The sequence below is a fragment of the Haliotis asinina genome, chromosome 16 (genome assembly GCF_037392515.1).
Source record: "Haliotis asinina isolate JCU_RB_2024 chromosome 16, JCU_Hal_asi_v2, whole genome shotgun sequence".
NCBI lineage: Eukaryota > Metazoa > Mollusca > Gastropoda > Lepetellida > Haliotidae > Haliotis > Haliotis asinina.
Genome location: NC_090295.1, coordinates 15,808,122 through 15,827,812, shown reverse-complemented (window position 1 = coordinate 15,827,812; position 19,691 = coordinate 15,808,122). Strand labels below are relative to the sequence as shown.

Genomic DNA, 19,691 nt, shown 5'->3' with positions numbered 1-19,691 from the left:
CATCTGTTCCTGTTTGCGTAGATTGATGATCATGCTGTTGTTCACTGGATTGTCTGGTCCAGACTCAATTATTTACAGACTGCTGCCATACAAATGGAATATTGCTGAGTGGAGCATAAAACTTAACGCACTCACTATTTTTTATGACTGTGTAAATCTATACAACATCCTGCTTTGCAAATCACGATGTGACTGAGATATTCCTTATGTGATGTAAATTTTTATTTAATCACTCCCTCCTGACACCACTAATTGTCTGACCCCAGGTGCTATACAGATGAAGGCTGTGACGGGAAACCAGAAACGTGACTCCGAGCTGCTCGAGGATGCTGGCAAGGTACGTGTTAACATCACCAAACATGGGAGAAATGATACAGCAAAAATTGTTGAAACTTATCCCATCTCAGGATAAGTACTCTCTCATGATCCCAGCAACCCATGCTTGCCATAAAAGGCGACTATGCTTGTCGGAAGAGATGACTAACAGAATTTGGGGGACAGGCTTGCTAACCTGGTTGACTCATGTCATCATTTCCCAGTTGTGCAGATCGATGTTTGTGCTGTTGATCACTGGATTGTTAGGTCCAGACTGGACTATTTACAGACCGCCGCCCTATAGCTGGAATATTGCCGAGTGTGGTGTAAAACAAAACTAACTCCCTCACTCTCATGATTTATAGCTGAATGGAAACAAAACTGCAAACTAAGTTTTTGGCGTCTGCTGTACCATTTGCCTGAACACACCCCACTGCTCCCTTTCATGGACATCCTGTAGCACACTCTCCTGTTTATGATGTGACCCCTTTGTCTGATCATTCTCTTCTTTGAGCCTAGTCATAATCTGCATTATATATGATAATTTGTGTATCAAAAGTTGTGGTATGATACATATTTAAATATCAGTGATATGATATGTTTCATGCTATGCAGGTTCACATTAAATCACAAGCAAACTTGACGGTAAAGTGTTCAGAATAATTTCGCAAGGAAAAGCTTGGTCTTGATGTATGTTTGTGTATACATGTATACGTGTACATACCAACACAAGGCAGTACATGTTAATCTTGAAACTCTTTTACCCTCTAAGTATTGTTTTCATATGGTAAATTAAAATGGTATTTCATGTTTTTACTGTGGTTAATATTTATTTGAGGGAAATAAGGAAAAGTAAATGTTGTTCTCTAGATAATACTGAGTGTTGGGGTAGCATTCTGCTTGTCACCAGAAATATGACCTGGGTTCGATTCCCCGCATGGGTACAATGTGTGAAGCTCATTTCTGGTGATATTGCTGGAATATTACTTGGAATATCACTCACTCACTCACTCACTCACCCACCCACCCACAATAAAGGAAGTAAAACTGTGACTTACTTTCACCCAGACTGCTGCTGAGGCTGTTGAGAATGTCCGGACTGTTCAGTCACTTACAAGGGAGACACATTTCTACGAGCGGTATTGTTCAGAGATCCTCAAACCTTACAAGTGAGTTCATGAATCTAAGGTGCTGTAGCTTAAGAATTCATAAGCAGGTACACTATAGTGCACTATAGTGACCCACAGGTCATCAGACACATACGATGTTTCTTGAATTGTTGAGGCGGTGTGGTGTCCTATATATATAGCTAGTGGTGATGTGTTCGCACATCTTGCTGAAGAGATGCGTCAGATTCATCACAAAGGTACAGTGTGCGAAGCCTAGTTCTCATGTCACCACTATGATATTGATGGAATATTGCTTAAAGCTTCATAAAATTAAAATCACCTCTTGCTTTGTCAGTACCATGAAGATTTGGGTTAGAACTGGTCTTCGGGTAGCCTATAGGTTAAAGCATTCACTTGCCACACTGAAGATCTGGGTTTGATTTCCCACTTGGGTACAGTGTGTAAAGCTCATTTCTGGTGACCCCTGCCATGATATTGCTGGAATACTGGTAAAAGCAGTGTAAAGTAAATCACTTACTAGAACTGGTCTTTAGCAAACACTGCATGTTGGAAGAGGCGACTAACAAAGTCAGGCTTTCTGACTTGGTTGATGTATCCCAGCTGTGTTGGTAGAAGTTCATGATATTGATCACTGGATTGTCTAATGACTAGATTATTTTCAGACTGCTTCCATATAGTAAAAGTATTGCTGAGTACTGTGTTAAACTGTACACAAAAAAATTAGGAAATGCCCTCCACCTTCCTTGACACACTGACTTAAGAATTTCTCTGTCACCATTATTGAATCAGATCACCAGTATACTTGAAGCTTCAATTCAATGTGTTTAAATCCATCCTTATTAATCTAAATGAGATTTTCTGCTCAGGTTTGCCAGATTTTCTCTTGATTTCATTTACCAGATGAAAAAAATCGATTCATATGCATAAAGAACTGTTCAGCAAGAAGAGAGCACAATTTGTGCACATGGAGATGCCCACAACTTGTTTAGTCGTGTACTTCGTGCCATCAACCACTAAACTGCATGGTCCAGCCTCAGTTTTTACATGTAGCTTGCATGTTACTCATACCTTTACCACCATCCCACTCACAAATTCTTAATTTCTTTATGCCATCAATCACTGAACTGCCTGGCTGAGACTCCAGAATATCATCATGAGTGAATGTGACCTAACTGGAATAACGCAAATACACTTACAACACAACCTCACTCACTACTTTACAGAGAGAACATGAAGCAAGCCCACGTGTATGGCATCTCCTTCGGTTTCTCACAAGGCGTGGTGTTCCTGCTGTATGCCGGGGCGTTCCGCTTCGGGGCCTACCTTGTCTCCATCAACGACATGACCGCAGATTCCGTATACAGGTCAGACTTCACTTTTTATGGTATCTGGATTTTTTCATTTTCTTGCCTACTTCCAAAATTATGTATTGAGCTCACCTGACTTAGTTACATGAGCTTATGTCCTTCATCCAGTTTCTATCTACCTTGACATAACATATCACCTTGTGGATGGATACAGCGCTTTACAAATACTCATTATTTTTGTTATTATTTCTCCTGTGACTACAGTGCCTATGGTGCTGAAAATATGTCTGATTCCATATGTAGTGTTGCTGAAATGTGCTCACATAATTCAAATCATCACAGCTAAGCACTGATATCACGGGGCGGTGGGGTAGCCTAGTGGCTAAAGCGTTCTCTTGTCACGCCGAAGACCCGGGTTCGATTCCCTACATGGGTACAATGTGTGAGGCCCATTTTCTGGTGTCCCCCGCCGTGATATCGCTGGAATATTGCTGAAAGCGGCGGAAAACCAAACTCACTCACCTTCACTGATATCATCTCGCACAGAGAAGCACATGCTAGTTGATCAGAACACTGCAGTAAAGTTTCTAATTTTTATCTCATTTATCTCTCAGTACATTGTGTCTGTTTCAGGTACTTTACTGTTACATTGTTGTACATATTTGTCTCTCATTGTGATATTTTGGCTCCATAACATGCCTGGGCCCTGTTTCACAAAGTGATCATAGCACTCACATACCCCCCATACTTTAACATAGATTTACGACAGTCGTAGCACTATGATTGTTTTGTGAAACAGGTCATTGATCTATTTTCTTGTATCCTGTTTATTCACACAAATACATCACATATGAGGTTATTTCAAGAAGACATGCGACACAAGGAATGACTTGGATGGCATGAGGGAACATTTTAAAGACATTCAGCTGCCCATTTTCTTTACCATCTTGTATATCCTTCAGTAGAATCTTGTATTATCAGCAGTCATCATGTGTATATAGCTGATATTGTCTTACCTTCATATACCTTCATTCATATAGTTGACATTGTGTACACCCTGATGCCATTGTGTACACCCTGATGCCATTGTGTACACCCTGATGCCATTTTGTTTACCTGGGGGTCATCTTCTACATGCAGAAACCATTGAAGACATGGAGGCCATCTTCAACATACTGCTGCAGTCTTGTTCAAATAACTGCCATGGCATATACGCAACTCTCATCTTGTACAGCAACTCCCCTTTTCTAAAAGCAGCAATTGTAGTAATATGTAATAGCTACATACCTTCACAGTTTTTTTTTCAGAAATTTGGAAGTATCCTACAACAATTACTTTAAATGCATGGGAGTTATTTCATGAACTCTGGTGGTCAGTCACAATACTGATCATGACCAGCATTGCTGATAATCTGCATAAGTCATGTTATACATCAATCTGTCAGAGACTGCTATTTTTTCACCTTTTAACCTGTCCAGCTTATTTTTTCACATTTTTACCTGTCCAGCTTTTATTTTTGCCTTCTTTCCTGTCCAGCAGCAGTTGGAGAGGTATCCAGAACTGAGTCTCTGAATATGTATTATTTTGACAGAAACAAATAATTCCTCTGAACTGAAAAAGTCTCCCGGTGGGATGAGATATTCAGGGAGATCCTGAACCTGAGGGTTCACTGTGGTGGGTGGAGGGGAATTTATTGTTAGTGTTTCACTGACTGTGTGAAAAGTTGAAGAGCAGCAATGGAAAGTTACTCTTGTTCGTTTGTTGTGAAATAACTCTTGCTGGTATGTTGCCTTTGGTGTGGTAAGCCATGAAAGAGTGCACTATGTTATGTATACTTCAGGTACAATCTTCCCTATCATGCCCACTCTGTTGCAGGTTTGTTGTAAATAACAGTGTCATTACATTCTCATGGGTTGGGGCTAGCCTAGTGGTTAAAGTGTTTGCTTGTCCCACTGAAGACCCAGGTTTGATTCCACACATGGGTACAATGTGTGAAGCCCATTTATGGTGTTCCTTGTGATATTGCTGGAATATCTGGCATAAAACTACTCTATTTCAGATGATCTCATCACAACCCCTAAAGGGTTAAGTTTTAAACCCATAGTTTCCATCAAAGGGTAGATTCTGGAACAAGACGGGGGTTAAAGAACTACATTGTTCAAGAGTTTGTCATTGCACAAAGAGAGAATAGAGGGGCATTATAATTTGAGCGAGTTCCATGTGAAGGAATTTCAGTCCACACTCCAACAGTGTCCACTTGACATACTCTGGAAGACTTGTGTCTCTGCTCTGCCAGTTGTTTTGATCACTGCAAAAAAATATTCATTAAGGAATTTTTACCCTTCTTGGATCAAAGAATAATTCAACACATTTGTTTCTGATATTTTATTCATGATGAAGCTTGATTCACCCATGATAGCATTCAGCCATGATCCAAAATACATTCTCATCAGTAACAGATATTTTCACAAGTATTACCCATAATGCCTTGTGCCAAATTTATAGTACTTTCCAGACAAGAAATAATAAGTTAGCTTTGGGCTAAGTCTTCAAAAGAAACAGCTAAATTGGACACATTTGTGTTTCAGAATTGATAATGTCAATAAACAAACCATGCCAGTGATGATTAGGCTAATAAATGAATCATAACAAATTCACAATTTTTATAGTTTTTTCAAAGCTTGTAAGTTTCCAACAGTAAATTCAAACAATGATTTTATCGTCAATATCTTATGTAATGTTGAATTTGATAAGACTTTTATTTCAAGGATGTGTAGTTCCCTACAAAGATGGCAATCCTCTATGAACAATGATCCAGACAGAATAAATCAAATATCTGTTTACCAGAACCCATGTCAGTTCTGCGGTAACACTTTAAACATTAGCGCCAAGGTGATCGCAACTGTCATACGAACATTGTAGTTTTACAAAGTTTTGTGGATCATCAATCTGGCTTGCACATTTTCTTTTTACAAAATCCATTAGTTTTTGTTTTTTTGCGAATAGAAAGACAGTCTGGTAAACCAACAAACAAATTCTTTATTTGTTATGGTCTGCTTAACAGAAAGGAAACAAACTCAATGCTGCACCATTATTTGTTATTGGATAACAACCACTAAAATAATGAAATCATTCAACCAATTGAAGGAATAAATATACACTGAGCTGCACTCAAATTTAAATAAAAACTCATATTTCTTCTCCAACATAAGTTATAACATATAAATTAATATTCACACATACTAAGTCTCGGTATGTGATGATTGTTCTGTAATATTGTCTGAAATAGATGACACAGAGAGAAAAAAAATTTAATATGGACAACATTTTCAGATCAGAAAGGCAAGCATAATTTTGAATTTCTTCCAAATAATAGATTAGATATGCCCTTTGAAAAAAAATTAACATGTAACAAGTGCAATAACATTTGGCAAAAAAAAATCAAAGGGAACAGTTAGCGTTGAATTCACTGAAGGCATTGAAGAATAGATTTGTGTTTTCTCTCATCGCACAGGGGTCTATGGAATCAGATTAGAGTTGCCTCCCTTTATTCACGAAAATACAGAAGAACACTCTGCTTGGGAATTTTTATCAGTGTTTGCGAAAAGTTGATACTAAAAATACCAAGTCAAGATTTGATCACATGGCAAATGCACCAATTTATGCTATATCAATATGTAAGAGCATTAATTAAAACTCAAATAATTATTTATCATAATACTACTCCTTATCGTCTGGTCAAATGCTTGTAACACTGTTGTCACAAATAATTTGGGTTATGACCTGACAAAGAAAAATAAAAATATATATGTTAATTTATTTTGTCTTTCAAGAAACATCATCTCTCAACTGACAAATATTTCAGAAAATATTACAACATGAAATTGAAATAATGTCGTGTAATTCCTGTTAAGGTGTGGTGAACATTTGTTTTAGCTTTGTCTCACCTTTGATGGGGAGTGTCAACAAATCACTTCAAACCATTGGCACCACATGTAATCTTGTTACCAAAATATAATATAAGTTTGCTCAGTCTTATGTCTTTGTTTACAGATCTGCCTAAACAAAACATTGCCTATTTTTCACAGTTCTTTCAGGTTAAATAGCTCTCCTTAAAAGGGAGTTAACTCTGTAAGAACAAATCTGCAAACGAAGCAATAGAAGGGCCTAATATTACTACAACAACTATCCATATTATGACATGCATTGTTTATTATGTAATTCAAATAATCAAAAATAATCAAATTCACATATTCTATATCATAACCTATTGCTCACCATTGGTTAAAAAATATTTCAACAATCAAACCAAAACATTAAAGGACAAATCTCACTCAATGCTTTGTTAATGATTCAGATTCACTTCAAAAAAGTAATTGTGTGATTTGAAATGTCAAACCTTATGAACAAAAATATATTTCTGTAACAGAGCTATATCATACATGTTTACCATCCTATTTTAAAAGCGAATGTTTGAGGTATTTTAAAAAAAATAGTAGTTAAAATGTGAAGTTTTTTGCCCGTGCAACTAGGAAACACAGCCTTAATTCTGAAGTGGAACTAGATATTCTATGAGAAAATGAAGCTAAAACAGCAGTCATTCGTAACAATTAATATATTCAGCATTTGTTTCTTTGATCATTCACACCTCGGACTTGAACATCCTATCATCATTCACTTCACCATGGTGTCCATGTTGCTCCCGATTACGACTGACTGAAGGCACATTTCTTGCTTGCTTAGGAAAATAACATTTAAGAAATGAACTTTTTCTACTTTTCAATAGCTAGTACAAGGGTGGAGATAAAACAAAGAAAACGATTTCACGCACCAAGAAGTATATATGAAAAGGAAACAAGAAATTAATATAATTGGGAAGTTCACCTTACTGTGATAAATACTGCATGATAAATGTTGAATAACACCCCATTTTGACTGTGAAATATCTTCAGAGTCTACTTCAATTTCAAACTTTAATTGACAAAATACTCTTTGGACGAATCTGATTACATTACAAATAGCACACTGAAAACTATTTCACAATCTTAAGAATGAATTCTGGAATTAAATGTGAGATGGTCCTCAAGTTTGTGAAGTGAAAGTTTCAATGAAACATGAAATGCCCACTTTGTGTCGCTGTGTTATATGACGCTACAAACAAGCATTACTGTATTTGATCTGTAGAAATATGAGAGCAAATATCCTCTTTTGGGCAAAATTATTTTTAGCAGACAAACTCAGCCTGACCTCAACCTCAAGAAGACATAAATTTGAGTGAGTGAATGGGTGAGTGAGTATGGTTCAACTGCTTTTAGCAATATTCCAGAAATATTGCGGTGGGGTACACCAGTATTGGGCTTCACCCACTGTACACGTGGGGAACTGAACCCAGATCTTCAGCATGACAAGCTGTCGCCTTAACCACTAGGCTACGCCACCACACCTCATAAATTGGAAAGTCATTTCAAGCACCTGCTGACATTTGGTCTTTTTCAAAACTTCAATTGAAAGAGGTTTGTTTTTGAGGAAAATCATCATAGGGCAAGCCTGCATTTATTTTCATATCAGTATTTTGCCTTTTGGCACACCTTCCAGGAAGAAAACAAATCTGACAATAACACAGTTGTACTTGATAGATCAAACAATGTAATAACATCACAACAGTTTTACAAGTGTAAGCACAACACTGTTGTGACAAGGCAGTTCAACACTACATTACTTAGAGGCGAGTGAGGTTTTGAGTTAAGCTCTGATTTGTGTCATTAGGAAGACATGTTCTGTATCATGAAACACAATCTGATATATTGATAAATGAGAACAATGACTAGATTAAACTCAGTTTTGTGGAAAACAGTATATGTTCTGTTTACAAGACCAAGTGTCACTGGGTTTATCTGGGAAAATCAGTTTCAGGGAAATTAGCATACAAGGGACGAAGTTTCTATTCTTATCTAGCTATGAAGACTGTTGAATCTGATGGTGTATCAGTTCTGTACAACCTCATTATTACTGAATTCATTGTCATCTGAATTTGTTTCAGTAATATTCTCATTTTGTTAATAAGATCTGCATCATCATAACTGCAGCATGAATTTAAGTTCAACAATTTTCATTGCAAAAATTTGAATTTGTTTTTCTTCTGAACTAAAATGTGTAAATGATTTGCATAATTTACAAGGAAAACTTCTTTCCTGAAAATGTATTATCACAGAGTCAATGCTTTAAGTAGTTTACTGGTCACCCTATCTATAAGTGGTATACTTGATATTAACAGATATTTTAAATTGAGCACGCAATGAAAAAGTTTCATTCTGGTACTTTATTAATTAAACCAGTGTATATATCTATCACAAAAATATCACATATTTTAATGGTTTCGCCAAATGTGCCATATTCTGTCATTCAAACTATTGAAAAAAGACTTTCTAATTATTAGGTATAACCCTCCTCTTTGTTCACTAAATGAATGGAAAGAAAGAAATCACCACACTGTGTTCTTTACAATATCGCTACAAACTTTATGTCTTCAATGTTTGTAAAGGGTGCTTCAAGAGCAGGATAAATGTACGATACAAACATCACATAAGTCTGTGTGCATAAACTTGATCTAGATACTCCATATTTCTGCATAAATGCATAAACTTCTCAAAAACTATGAGACATTTTCACATTCACTGCAATCACAATATTTGTACACTACAGATAATCTCCAAACTTAGCAACAGACTTTCCAACATAGATTGTCCATTACCATGGCAACGCAGCACTATAAGTTTCCTAAAGGAAACAAACATTTGACAACTACTGTGAGTTGACATCAGCTGGAGAACAGTCTGAGAATGCTGCACAGGATGGCCGCTGTACTAAACACATTTACAACTGCAGTGTACGAGGTGGCCGCTGCAATGTACATATCCCAGACAGAAAATATAAAATGGAGAGCACTCAGTGCTTAGCTTTTCAACAGTCTGAGGATTGATAACGATGGCTAAAAGAATTGATATTGAATGACTGGAGCACCACTGTTGCTGTCCATCGCATTGAGCTAGATTCTACGTTGTTATTGATGCTAATTTATACATGTACTGACAACCGCTGAAAACGCAAGGCAAAAACCACACATATATATTTTACATTTCACATCACACAAACAGGTGAATCAATCAAGTGTCAGGCTTATGGTACCATAATTGGCAACCATGTAGGAATTTGTCGATTAATAATCGCTGTATTTGGCGTGTCTTTCATTGCAACAGGACCAACGGATCAGAAATAATGCACATTTCAAACATCTTGATTGAGAATGCACATCTCTCTCCTCGAAAAACACAAGAAAATTTGTCAATTTTGCATGTCCGCATGTGTGATATATTGCCAGTCAGTGTGATTGTAGTCGATTTTGATGATCATGAACCTTTGTGCAATGGGTGATCAATCACGTGTACTCAATGCATCTCTGATATGTAGATAACTCCGACACTCTGTGACTAGTCTGTCATGTCAGATGATATTTTGTATTTGTTATTCTCCTTGTCTTTTGCAAACATACAGCTTGTGTCGTTAAACGTGCGATGTGCTCCAAGTTGGTTCTGTTGTGGAAATATTGAAGTATGGATGTGTAATTGCATTGGATGTGTTTCAATGCCACAAATTAAACATCACGTAAGCTCTTGTGTTGCTTCATCAAACTGGTTGTCCTCAATAGTAATTGCAAGGTCAAGGTCAAGCACATCCAGTCGTTCAATGGTCCCGTTAGCCATGAGAATAGAATGTAGTTTCTGCTGTAGCTTGCCGTCAGTGTAGTCTTCATGAAGGTTCGAGACTTGGTCTAGAGTCATGCAAATATTGAAAACAGTAATTCCTTGGTTATCGCTAAAAATCTGCAAGATGAGTGTCCCTCGATCCTGTTCGAAATATTTTATGCAGCTGTTTTTCAAATCTCTGTCAAACAGCCCATAAAATTCGCTTGATTTTTCCTCGTAATGCTTACCATCATGTTTCCACTTTTCACACATGAGGGAATTTGACGAGGCATGACGTTTCGGACTTGATTTGTGTGAGTAACGTTTTAGTTCGACCAATTCCAACTGATCGTTATATCTCATTATTACGGGGTCCATATTTTCTTTGTTATCAGGATCTCGTTTTGAATGTGTTCGCTGTTCATTAACACTGTTCTTGTATTCTGTCCGCGAGTCCTTCAAGGGACTGTTGGTCCGTGAGTGGGAATTCCCGTTAAGTGCTTTCTCGCTTGGATTGGTCAAACCAGAGTTACTTCCATTTGAGGGGGAGTTCATTTTCTGTTTGGTGGGACTTGTTGATCTGGGGTTAAGTTTCTCTCGTGATGGGGACTGTGAATTCTGTGAACCTTTACCTGGCGTTCCCTTCTCAGTATATTTCTTTTCCTTGATCGTTTTACGACGACTGCGAAACATAGGAAAACACATGCACCAACACGATTTCTTAGGCTTGATGGGTTCATCCTCTTCCTCTTCATCCTTAGCATAAGGATAATCCACGATACGGATTGGTTTTGGCATGGGTTGTTCATCTGGATCAAGCATCAGCATGTTATCATATGACTTATGGAGTCGGCGAGGTGTCATCTTGACGTCATAAATCTCTCTGGTTCGATTTCGCTTGTCTGGTGATTCTTCAACAGGTACAAGAACCTTGACTGACTTGACCTGAATTTTGACCATGACTTGACCTTTGTGTCTCTGTTTTTCCCAGTAACCTGAAAAATTTAAATAATATTTATCAGTGGTCATCAGTGTCCATGGTCATTAAGGATTATGTTACATTCCTATTGGTATTTGATTAATCAGTTTTACATATATCATGCAAAATGCAAAGTGTACTTTGCTAAAAGAAAGTTCATGAATATGAAGTTTAACAAATTTTTATGATGATCTGAGAGAAATCTCTGTCCAATAAGATCACTCTTTGTCTTAAAGTAGACACAAAGTAGAGGCAACATTAATGTTTGATAACCCTTAAAACACAACATTTATATCTGGAAAAGATTCATTTGCTGAGTCACATGTTTTTAGAAACTGAAGGCATCATCTCATCATCCAATGATTTTTTTAAGCTCTCTTAGTGTTAAGATAGTCGTAAGGTACTGTTAACTATGGCAATTACGATGATCTTAGCGCTAAGAGAGCTTCGAACATCAAGTCCCCTCTCCGCAGCAGGGCTCCAGATAACTTTTGGGGTGTGGGTGTACTTACACCTCATACTGCAAGTGGAGGTGTACTGAGAGTTTTGAAGAAGTACTGACATATTTTTGTGCCGCTGAAGTATTTTTTCATTTATAATATTAAACAACTTTTCAGCTTTTAAACTTTATATGTGTTAGATGTACAAAGGTATTTATGTGCTTACCTGATAGGCCTGAAATCTTATATTCTGTCATATGTCATTGAGTTTTAGGTGAGCACTACCCCTGTATACCCCTTATCTGAAGCTCTGCAGAGATTTCGAGATAGGAGATGTTCCATAAATAGGTTTAAATTTTACAGTAGGTATCATATAAACATCCAGTTAGACAACAGATAAAGACAACATACCTGTTCCGTAGATAGGCTTAATCCTTTGGGATGTGTCCAGAGTGCTGGCCAGGTGCAGTTGTCCCGACTGCCGCAGCGCATTGATGAAGAGCGCCACTGCATTGTTCCCAGTGCCTTCAAGGTGCCGTAGCAGGGCAGTGTTCCGTTCCTTGGTCGTCTTTTCATTACAAATCCCATCAATGGCCGTCTTGTCCAAGACACCATGTTGGAGGAGGTAGTCGAAAATGGGCTCTGTGTCCAGTGACTCGAGCAGGTCCTCTCGATTCAGGAGCTGCTCCTTAAGCATATTGACAGTACACGCATGACCTGCAATAAGATGAAGGTTGTGTTACAGATGTAGGTCAAGGTCACTTTCGTATAAGGATATTGACAGTACGTGCATGACCTGCAATAAGATGTTCATGTCACAGACATAGGTCAAGGTTACTAAGGTATAAGGATGTTGAAAGTAAATGTATGACCTGCAATAAGGCAAAAGTTATGTCATGAACATATGTTAAGGTCACAGGAGTTACCACATGCTATGAGATGAATTTCTGCGACAGGTTAAGGATGAATATCTCAAGTCTCAGATTCCAGTCAAGGTCATGAAAGCTCTTTTAGACCATTTGAATTTTAAGCAAATGGAAGGTCAGTAGTATTGATAATGCTACTGTATCGAAGTAATATTGTAATAAACTCATGATATTGCTTACTTCATGCTGGCACTATGTTCAGCCCTGTTCATTGTAGGTTAGTTCTTGCAACAAGCCTTCACATACTTTAACTTAAACAGTTCAGGGAAAAAGTGCACTTTATTCCACTATACATGGGGTAGAGCAAACAGTGCTTCTGAAATACATGTATCACACCAAAAGTGCTGTATTCAACAAAAGGAATCAAATAAAGAGCCACAGATTCTTGCTACATAGAGTGAGATTCTGCTCTCGCAGCAGAAAAAAAACAAAACATTTTCCACATTGTACAAACTTTATGTTCACAAATGGTCGAGATGGCATCAGACTAGATCAGCTATTGATCTTTCAGTATTCCTCAGTGAAAATGTCAATACAGTACCGTCCCTGCTGTACTTGAATCCTGCACATGATATCATTAAAACTCTTCGTTTTTCAGCTGTCAGAAGCAAACTGAAGCAGCTCTATATCCTTTCATATATTGCCTCATTGGGTTTTCAGAGATCATGGAAAATGAGAAGGGAATTCCCATGACTTGCATGGAGGTAACACAAAAATAAGTTTTTTCATCCAGTTTGGGTCTGGCATGAAATTTGATCTACTTTTTAATCCAGGGGCCCGTTTCACGAAACTCTCGTAAGCCTAAGATCTCGTAACCTTTCTCGTAGCATTCCAGGGTCCCGTTTCACGAAACTCTCGTAAGCCTAAGATCTCGTAACCTTTCTCGTAGCATTCCAGGGTCCCGTTTCACGAAACTCTCGTAAGCCTAAGATCTCGTAACCTTTCTCGTAGCATTCCAGGGTCCCGTTTCACGAAACTCTCGTAAGCCTAAGATCTCGTAACTTTTCTCGTAGCATTCCAGGGTCCCGTTTCACGAAACTCTCGTAAGCCTAAGATCTCGTAACCTTTCTCGTAGCATTCCAGGGTCCCGTTTCACGAAACTCTCGTAAGCCTAAGATCTCGTAACCTTTCTCGTAGCATTCCAGGGTCCCGTTTCACGAAACTCTCGTAAGCCTAAGATCTCGTAACTTTTCTCGTAGCATCCATAGCTCCTATGTTACAGTATAGGAGGTACAATGGCTACGAGAAAACTTACGAGATCTTAGGCTACGAGCGTTTTGTGAAACGGGCCCCAGATGGAATAACAGTAAATTCTCAGGCCCCTTTTTATTGAGATGTTGAAATTTGTAGATTGTATAACTATTTCTGATCATGAACACGGGAACATTATCACGTCAGAAACGCATGATAACTTCTGCTTGATTTAAGATACTGTCATATTGGGAATGGCTCATGACATGTTCATTTTATTGATTAATTTATTTAGAATTTTCTAAATATGAAAATTCTGGTGTGTGATGAAACAAACGCCTCTTCTGGTGAAGATGTAACAATATTTTATGTCTTATAAAGGACATTCTTAAACCTCTCTTCACAAATTTTCTTTCTTCATAAAGAATATGAAATAATAGTAATTTCTTCCCAGAAAGAATTGTGAAGTTGTTTTTATAAGAACATGGCAGTTGTTACCATGTATTCTTGTATTCTTGGTGTCCAAATTTGGCACTTCAAATATTCAGTGATCAAGTTCCAGTAAGTGAGGAATTTCAATGAAAGACTCTGGAACATATAACTGAGGTTAATTTGTTACATCCTATATTTTTTCCATTAACACAAATAGGAAACAAATAAATGCATGAACAAGTAAAAATGAATAAAGCAACATGTAATAAAACCGACAATTTTAAATTGATATGTGTCATCTATCCAGTTGTTGAATCATGCTTGTTTCAAAATATGCATGTTCACACACTGTTCAGTAGTCAGCATGTCATGGGAAACAGCCAGCTTACCTAGAAGGCACAGCTCAGATGTATAAAGTGCAAACCATGTCTGTCTTTGTGAAACAGCTGATGAGGTAGATCATGCATGACCAAGATCTTTTTATAATCCACATGTAATGTATACAGTGGTAAATACATTCAGTGACAAGCTTAACACAACTTTATGTTCTGTCTATCTGGTCCACTGCAATGCTTGGCTGGCGAGCAAAGACACCATTTGAGAAATCCTTTTAAAAATGCCTCCAAATGTTCAATACATTTCTCTGATGAGTGACATTTTAATAATTTTATTATATGTATGTCGTCTATAGCAATGCATGGCCTGAAGGCCTGAATTTTGGAGTCTGTTCTGTGTACATTGCTGTAAGTGTTTATCTCATGTGACATCGTCTTAGTGGAGGTGGAGTTGACACAGAAATGGTTCAGCAGTCACATGTTTGCCAACACTTGTAGTCAAGAGTGTTTACTGTTAGCTGTAAATCGTTAAATGTGACAGCTTCAGTGGGTTTTGGGTTGTAGTCATCACAAAAACATTACTAAAAAACATCAGGAAAATAATGCAGATTATTTTGATAATACTGTTAAAAAATGTTTGCATATTTTGTAAATGAAATCAGTTTTCAGATTTGTACAAAACATTTTAATATTCCTCTTTTGACATCATATGAAAAGTTATCTTCAATAAACATTATGTAAAGAGTAATCATCAGAAATCAAATGTTAGAAATGCTGTTGTTGATTTTTAGGTTCCAAGTGGTGTTGTCAATCTAGCTTGTACTTTTCAGTAATGACAAAATGACTGTAAATCATGTCACTCACTCACACCTTTCAATAAAAATGTGGTGAGGTCAATGCTTCCATATTTTCATTATGACTGCAAACTAAAACTATCAAATTATAGAAAACATTTTTTGAGAGACTGAAGATTTATGAGACAGTTATGCAAACCATTATCACAAAGATGTATTGTTATTGTTACTCAAAAACTTGTTTAATTAGAAGTTGCTGTTAAAATTGTCATAGCAACAGATTGTCTCCAGGAAACATCAACGTTCGACATATCATCTTTGACAAGGAAGTAAACATACCTTGTTTTTAGGCTTCAGGTGAAATCTTTCCTTGAGGAAGTGTCATAAAATTGGCATTCTACATATCACCTTATTTCAAGAGGTCCAATGTTGAGCAAACACACTTATCAGTCAATTATGAAACATTAAACAATTCCAAAGGACAAGTTGGAAAGGGTCCATTTTGAAAATACAAATTTTTCACTGTTTCACTAAAATAAACTCATTGTAGCTTACAAATTATGAAGAATAGCAGGTTCATTGTAACAATACTAACTGTGTTCCCAGCTTAGAAGGTACTAAGAAGTTGTTACACAAATATTGAACACACTAAGGTTTAACATTGTTTAACTGTGAATATACTTGCCTCTGCTGCAGTATGCAGGCATATCTGATGTGTGGTGTATAGGTCATGTGCAATAAACATTATATAACCTGTGTGACTGCCAATCATACTCTTACTAATCAATATCCCATGTGACACATAGGGTGCTGAATGCTCTTAAAACAACACCTTGATATTGACGCTATGGTGTTGAAAGCTGTTAAAACAACATCCCATTGTACTCAGTAGTTAAGTAAGTACCTATAACAATAGAGATAAGATTATAGCTTTGCAGTTAAAAGTATTTTACTCAGTGCTTTGAAATGAAAGTGTTCAGTTAAATAAGATTTGGCATGCATCAAATTAACACCTTCTTGTAAGTAGTAAAGCTGACACTGTAACTAAATAAATGTCAGTCACTCCATCAGAAACCAAACATAAATTTCAGATTTACCTGCACACTTAGCGTATATCCACAGCAGTGCTAATGAGAAAAGGGCTTGGTAGACAACTTTCCCCACCAGCTGTGACAGACCCTAGGAAATTGTGTGTGTGGCCTGGCCCAGTCATCTGTAATCATCACGTGGGTATGACTAGTGTGCTGCGACAGCCTAACTGTTAAATCAGCAACTGCCTACCTGTGAAATTGACATCAGGTGAAGGACAGACAATTTCTTACCTGGCTTTGGTTATCGGTCTTTGATAGGAAGCTGACAGAACTGCAATTGATTACACCTGATAGGTGTCCTGCTCTAGTTTATTACCTGAGACAGATGACAGTTGGATGTCGTTATTGAAATGGACAACTAATTAATTAGCCATAAAGTGTCATAATCTTTATGGGGAATTTGATAATGGTTTAGGTGATGTATCCAACTGAAATTCCTCATGAATTATCAGCATGTATTGGTTTGTTTTTGGTTAACCCCAAACCAATATTTGTTTGGTGCATGTGTGAAGTGAAACATCAAATGGTTCGACATGTTTATCTATATTAGCTTATCAATTAGTAACCTGGAGACACAAGAACATTCTTAGTATATAGCCTACAGCCACCTGGTACTGCTTGACAAATACCATGGACTGCCCTCAACATTGTACATTGTGCAATGTGACCTTAGACCAAGTAATCCTAACTCCAGGCAAAGATTATCCCCCAATGAAATGCTCAGACGTTGGGTGGGTGATATACAAGTTATATCCTTCTCAAGATGTATCCCTATGTTGATATATGACCAGACAGGAATAGTGAAATATAGACTGTGGGCAACAGGTGTGGACTGACTGGTGGTTTGATCATCTGGCCATTTTTCACACAGGTGACCTTGTACCCTCCCTCACTGTTGACTAACATGTAGTATCTGAAATGAACATATTTACAGAGGAAAAACAGTTCCTAAATTATAGTCATAAAATATAATTGTATGTATGACCGACCTGGGACTTGTCATGAGGGAAGCAACAAGCACTGGTTAGCTCCATTTTGTGTCTGTGTGGTATCCATGTTTAACTGAGGCAAGGTATCAAAGGGTTAATACTGTAAAACCACCATTAATTGTGACACAGCCACAAAACATACAAGTACCTTGCCATAACACAATAAATATGATGTCCAAACATCTTACCTCCCTAATTCTGCCCCACAGTCCTTATATCCCATTAATTTCCCTACAGCAGAGCCCTCCCTGTAATGCTAAATCTGAGTAAATCAAGAAAGTCCAGATTTCCTTACGTTCAAGATCTCTGTGGCTCTCTGGGACCCCTTTCCACTTTAAATGTTACTTTTAAAATTACATGTATTCAGAGACTAAGCATTAGTCAGCACCTCCTTCTTCTAAGACATAGCATGTCACTCACCAATTACAAATTTAACGATTCCTGGTTTTTGTTGTAGACAAAAATGATATGTCGTGTGATCATATTCATGCTGTTTAGTAAACAATGTTACTTCAAAGTGTACTTTAATCAATATATTATCTAAGTATGTGGTTACTTATGTCACGTGTCACACTTATCAAAGCAGCTCAGCTGTATCTGAACTGTCACCCCTGTAATCAAGGTTGATGAAGACGAGTAATAACCTGTCTTCATTAGACAAATAGGATGCACTGCCACTATACTTCATTATGTTGAGTTATTTGATTTACAAAAAAACAATTGGGTTTCACATAAATGTATCAAACCATGGTGTTGCACCTGTAATTAGCAGTTTACCTGAGTTGTCTATATTAACAATTCACCTCTGTTTAACATCAGTATATTGGAGCAAGTAATTGCCAGTCTTACATGTCAATTAAGACCGAATACTATAAACACACTGGAGCATGTTGTGTTGCACCTGTAATTGCCAATCTTAAATGTTGATGAAGACTTGTAGGCTCATTTGTATTAAGAGCATGTAGTGTTCTACCTGTAATTAGCAGCTTACCTGACGGGTCAAGATTTATCCAAACCTGTTTGGAACCTACACTATACGACAAGTTTAGCTAAATATGTCACGCAGATGACATCATGCTCGCAATTAGAACAGCATTTTTGAAATACCACCTCACTCTCAACCTCTGAACAATCTTGTCTCTATAGCTTCACATGAACTTAAGATGTAATTTATTATTCCCACGATGTATTTTAATCTTACTCTCATGATTCTCACATTGTATAATGGGACTGTCTATTCTGTAAGTCCTTTACCTGCCTTGCTAACTGAGGTGGAATAATTACTTGAAGGTTCGTCTGGCTTGACATGTTCAGTGAATAAATCAAGTAATAACAGGTTGAGAGAATATGAAAAGCAGGTGCTTCTGTTGTGACAGAATGATGACAGGAAGGATGATTGTCATGTCGCTATCTCAGCAGTGAAGTTGACATGTCACACCTGTGGGATGTAGTAAGCATGTCAGTTAATCTGAGCATCTGTGTTACCTATCTCATATCCACTGATGAAACAATTGATTTTTCATCAAAACAACTAAATCCTATCATTGCAGCACTGCACTGCACTCAAACCAATTTGTTCGCAAGGTTACACCTGTCACATGCGTGACAGTCTATTGATCTACAGCTGACTGCAGGAGGTCACATGTGAAGAGCATTTAAAAACATTAACAATTCCATTTGGAATTTAGTTTCCCCCAGTAATATAAAAATTGGATTCTTCCTAAATTTGTACTTCACAGCAACAAACTACTCACATGCAAATCATTGCTATCATCCTCAGCATACTTAAGGTCATTTAAAGACAGTACTTTATGTTGCCCTGCCTGGTGCTCATCATTCAGGGGAGATAACAAAGACTGGTCAACTCAGTGTGATGCAGTTTCTATGTCCTAACCATTTCTGGAATTGCCCAGTAACTAGAGGAACAGATGTTTGCGATCAGGTCTAGTGAATTTACTGCCTGTGACACATAGTGGAGACTCAACCCTCCTATGTCATCACACAGTTCAAGTCACTGTCA

General features: G+C 37.4%; 2 protein-coding genes across 6 annotated transcripts in view; one reads left to right on the top strand and one right to left on the bottom strand.

Moving 5' to 3' along the window:
• Positions 1–19,691, top strand: part of LOC137267912 (ATP-dependent translocase ABCB1-like) — a 168,631-nt gene that overhangs the window by 72,487 nt on the left and 76,453 nt on the right. For all 3 annotated transcript variants that reach the window (XM_067802354.1, XM_067802355.1, XM_067802356.1), the window contains exons 21-23: positions 267–337; positions 1,384–1,484; positions 2,669–2,809. In XM_067802354.1, the coding sequence (XP_067658455.1) occupies positions 267–337; positions 1,384–1,484; positions 2,669–2,809 (313 nt within the window). The remainder of the gene's footprint in view (positions 1–266; positions 338–1,383; positions 1,485–2,668; positions 2,810–19,691) is intronic.
• LOC137267916 (uncharacterized) overlaps positions 9,053–19,691 on the bottom strand; it is a 62,223-nt gene continuing 51,584 nt past the window's right edge. For 2 of the 3 annotated variants that reach the window (XM_067802361.1, XM_067802363.1), the window contains 2 exons: positions 12,325–12,630; positions 9,053–11,489 (listed from right to left, as the gene is read on the bottom strand). In XM_067802361.1, the coding sequence (XP_067658462.1) occupies positions 10,411–11,489; positions 12,325–12,610 (1,365 nt within the window). In that variant the 5' untranslated portion in view covers positions 12,611–12,630 and the 3' untranslated portion in view covers positions 9,053–10,410. Of the gene's footprint in view, positions 11,490–12,324; positions 12,631–16,688; positions 16,886–19,691 lie in introns of those variants that run through there. The other variant, XM_067802362.1, reaches the window with a different exon arrangement.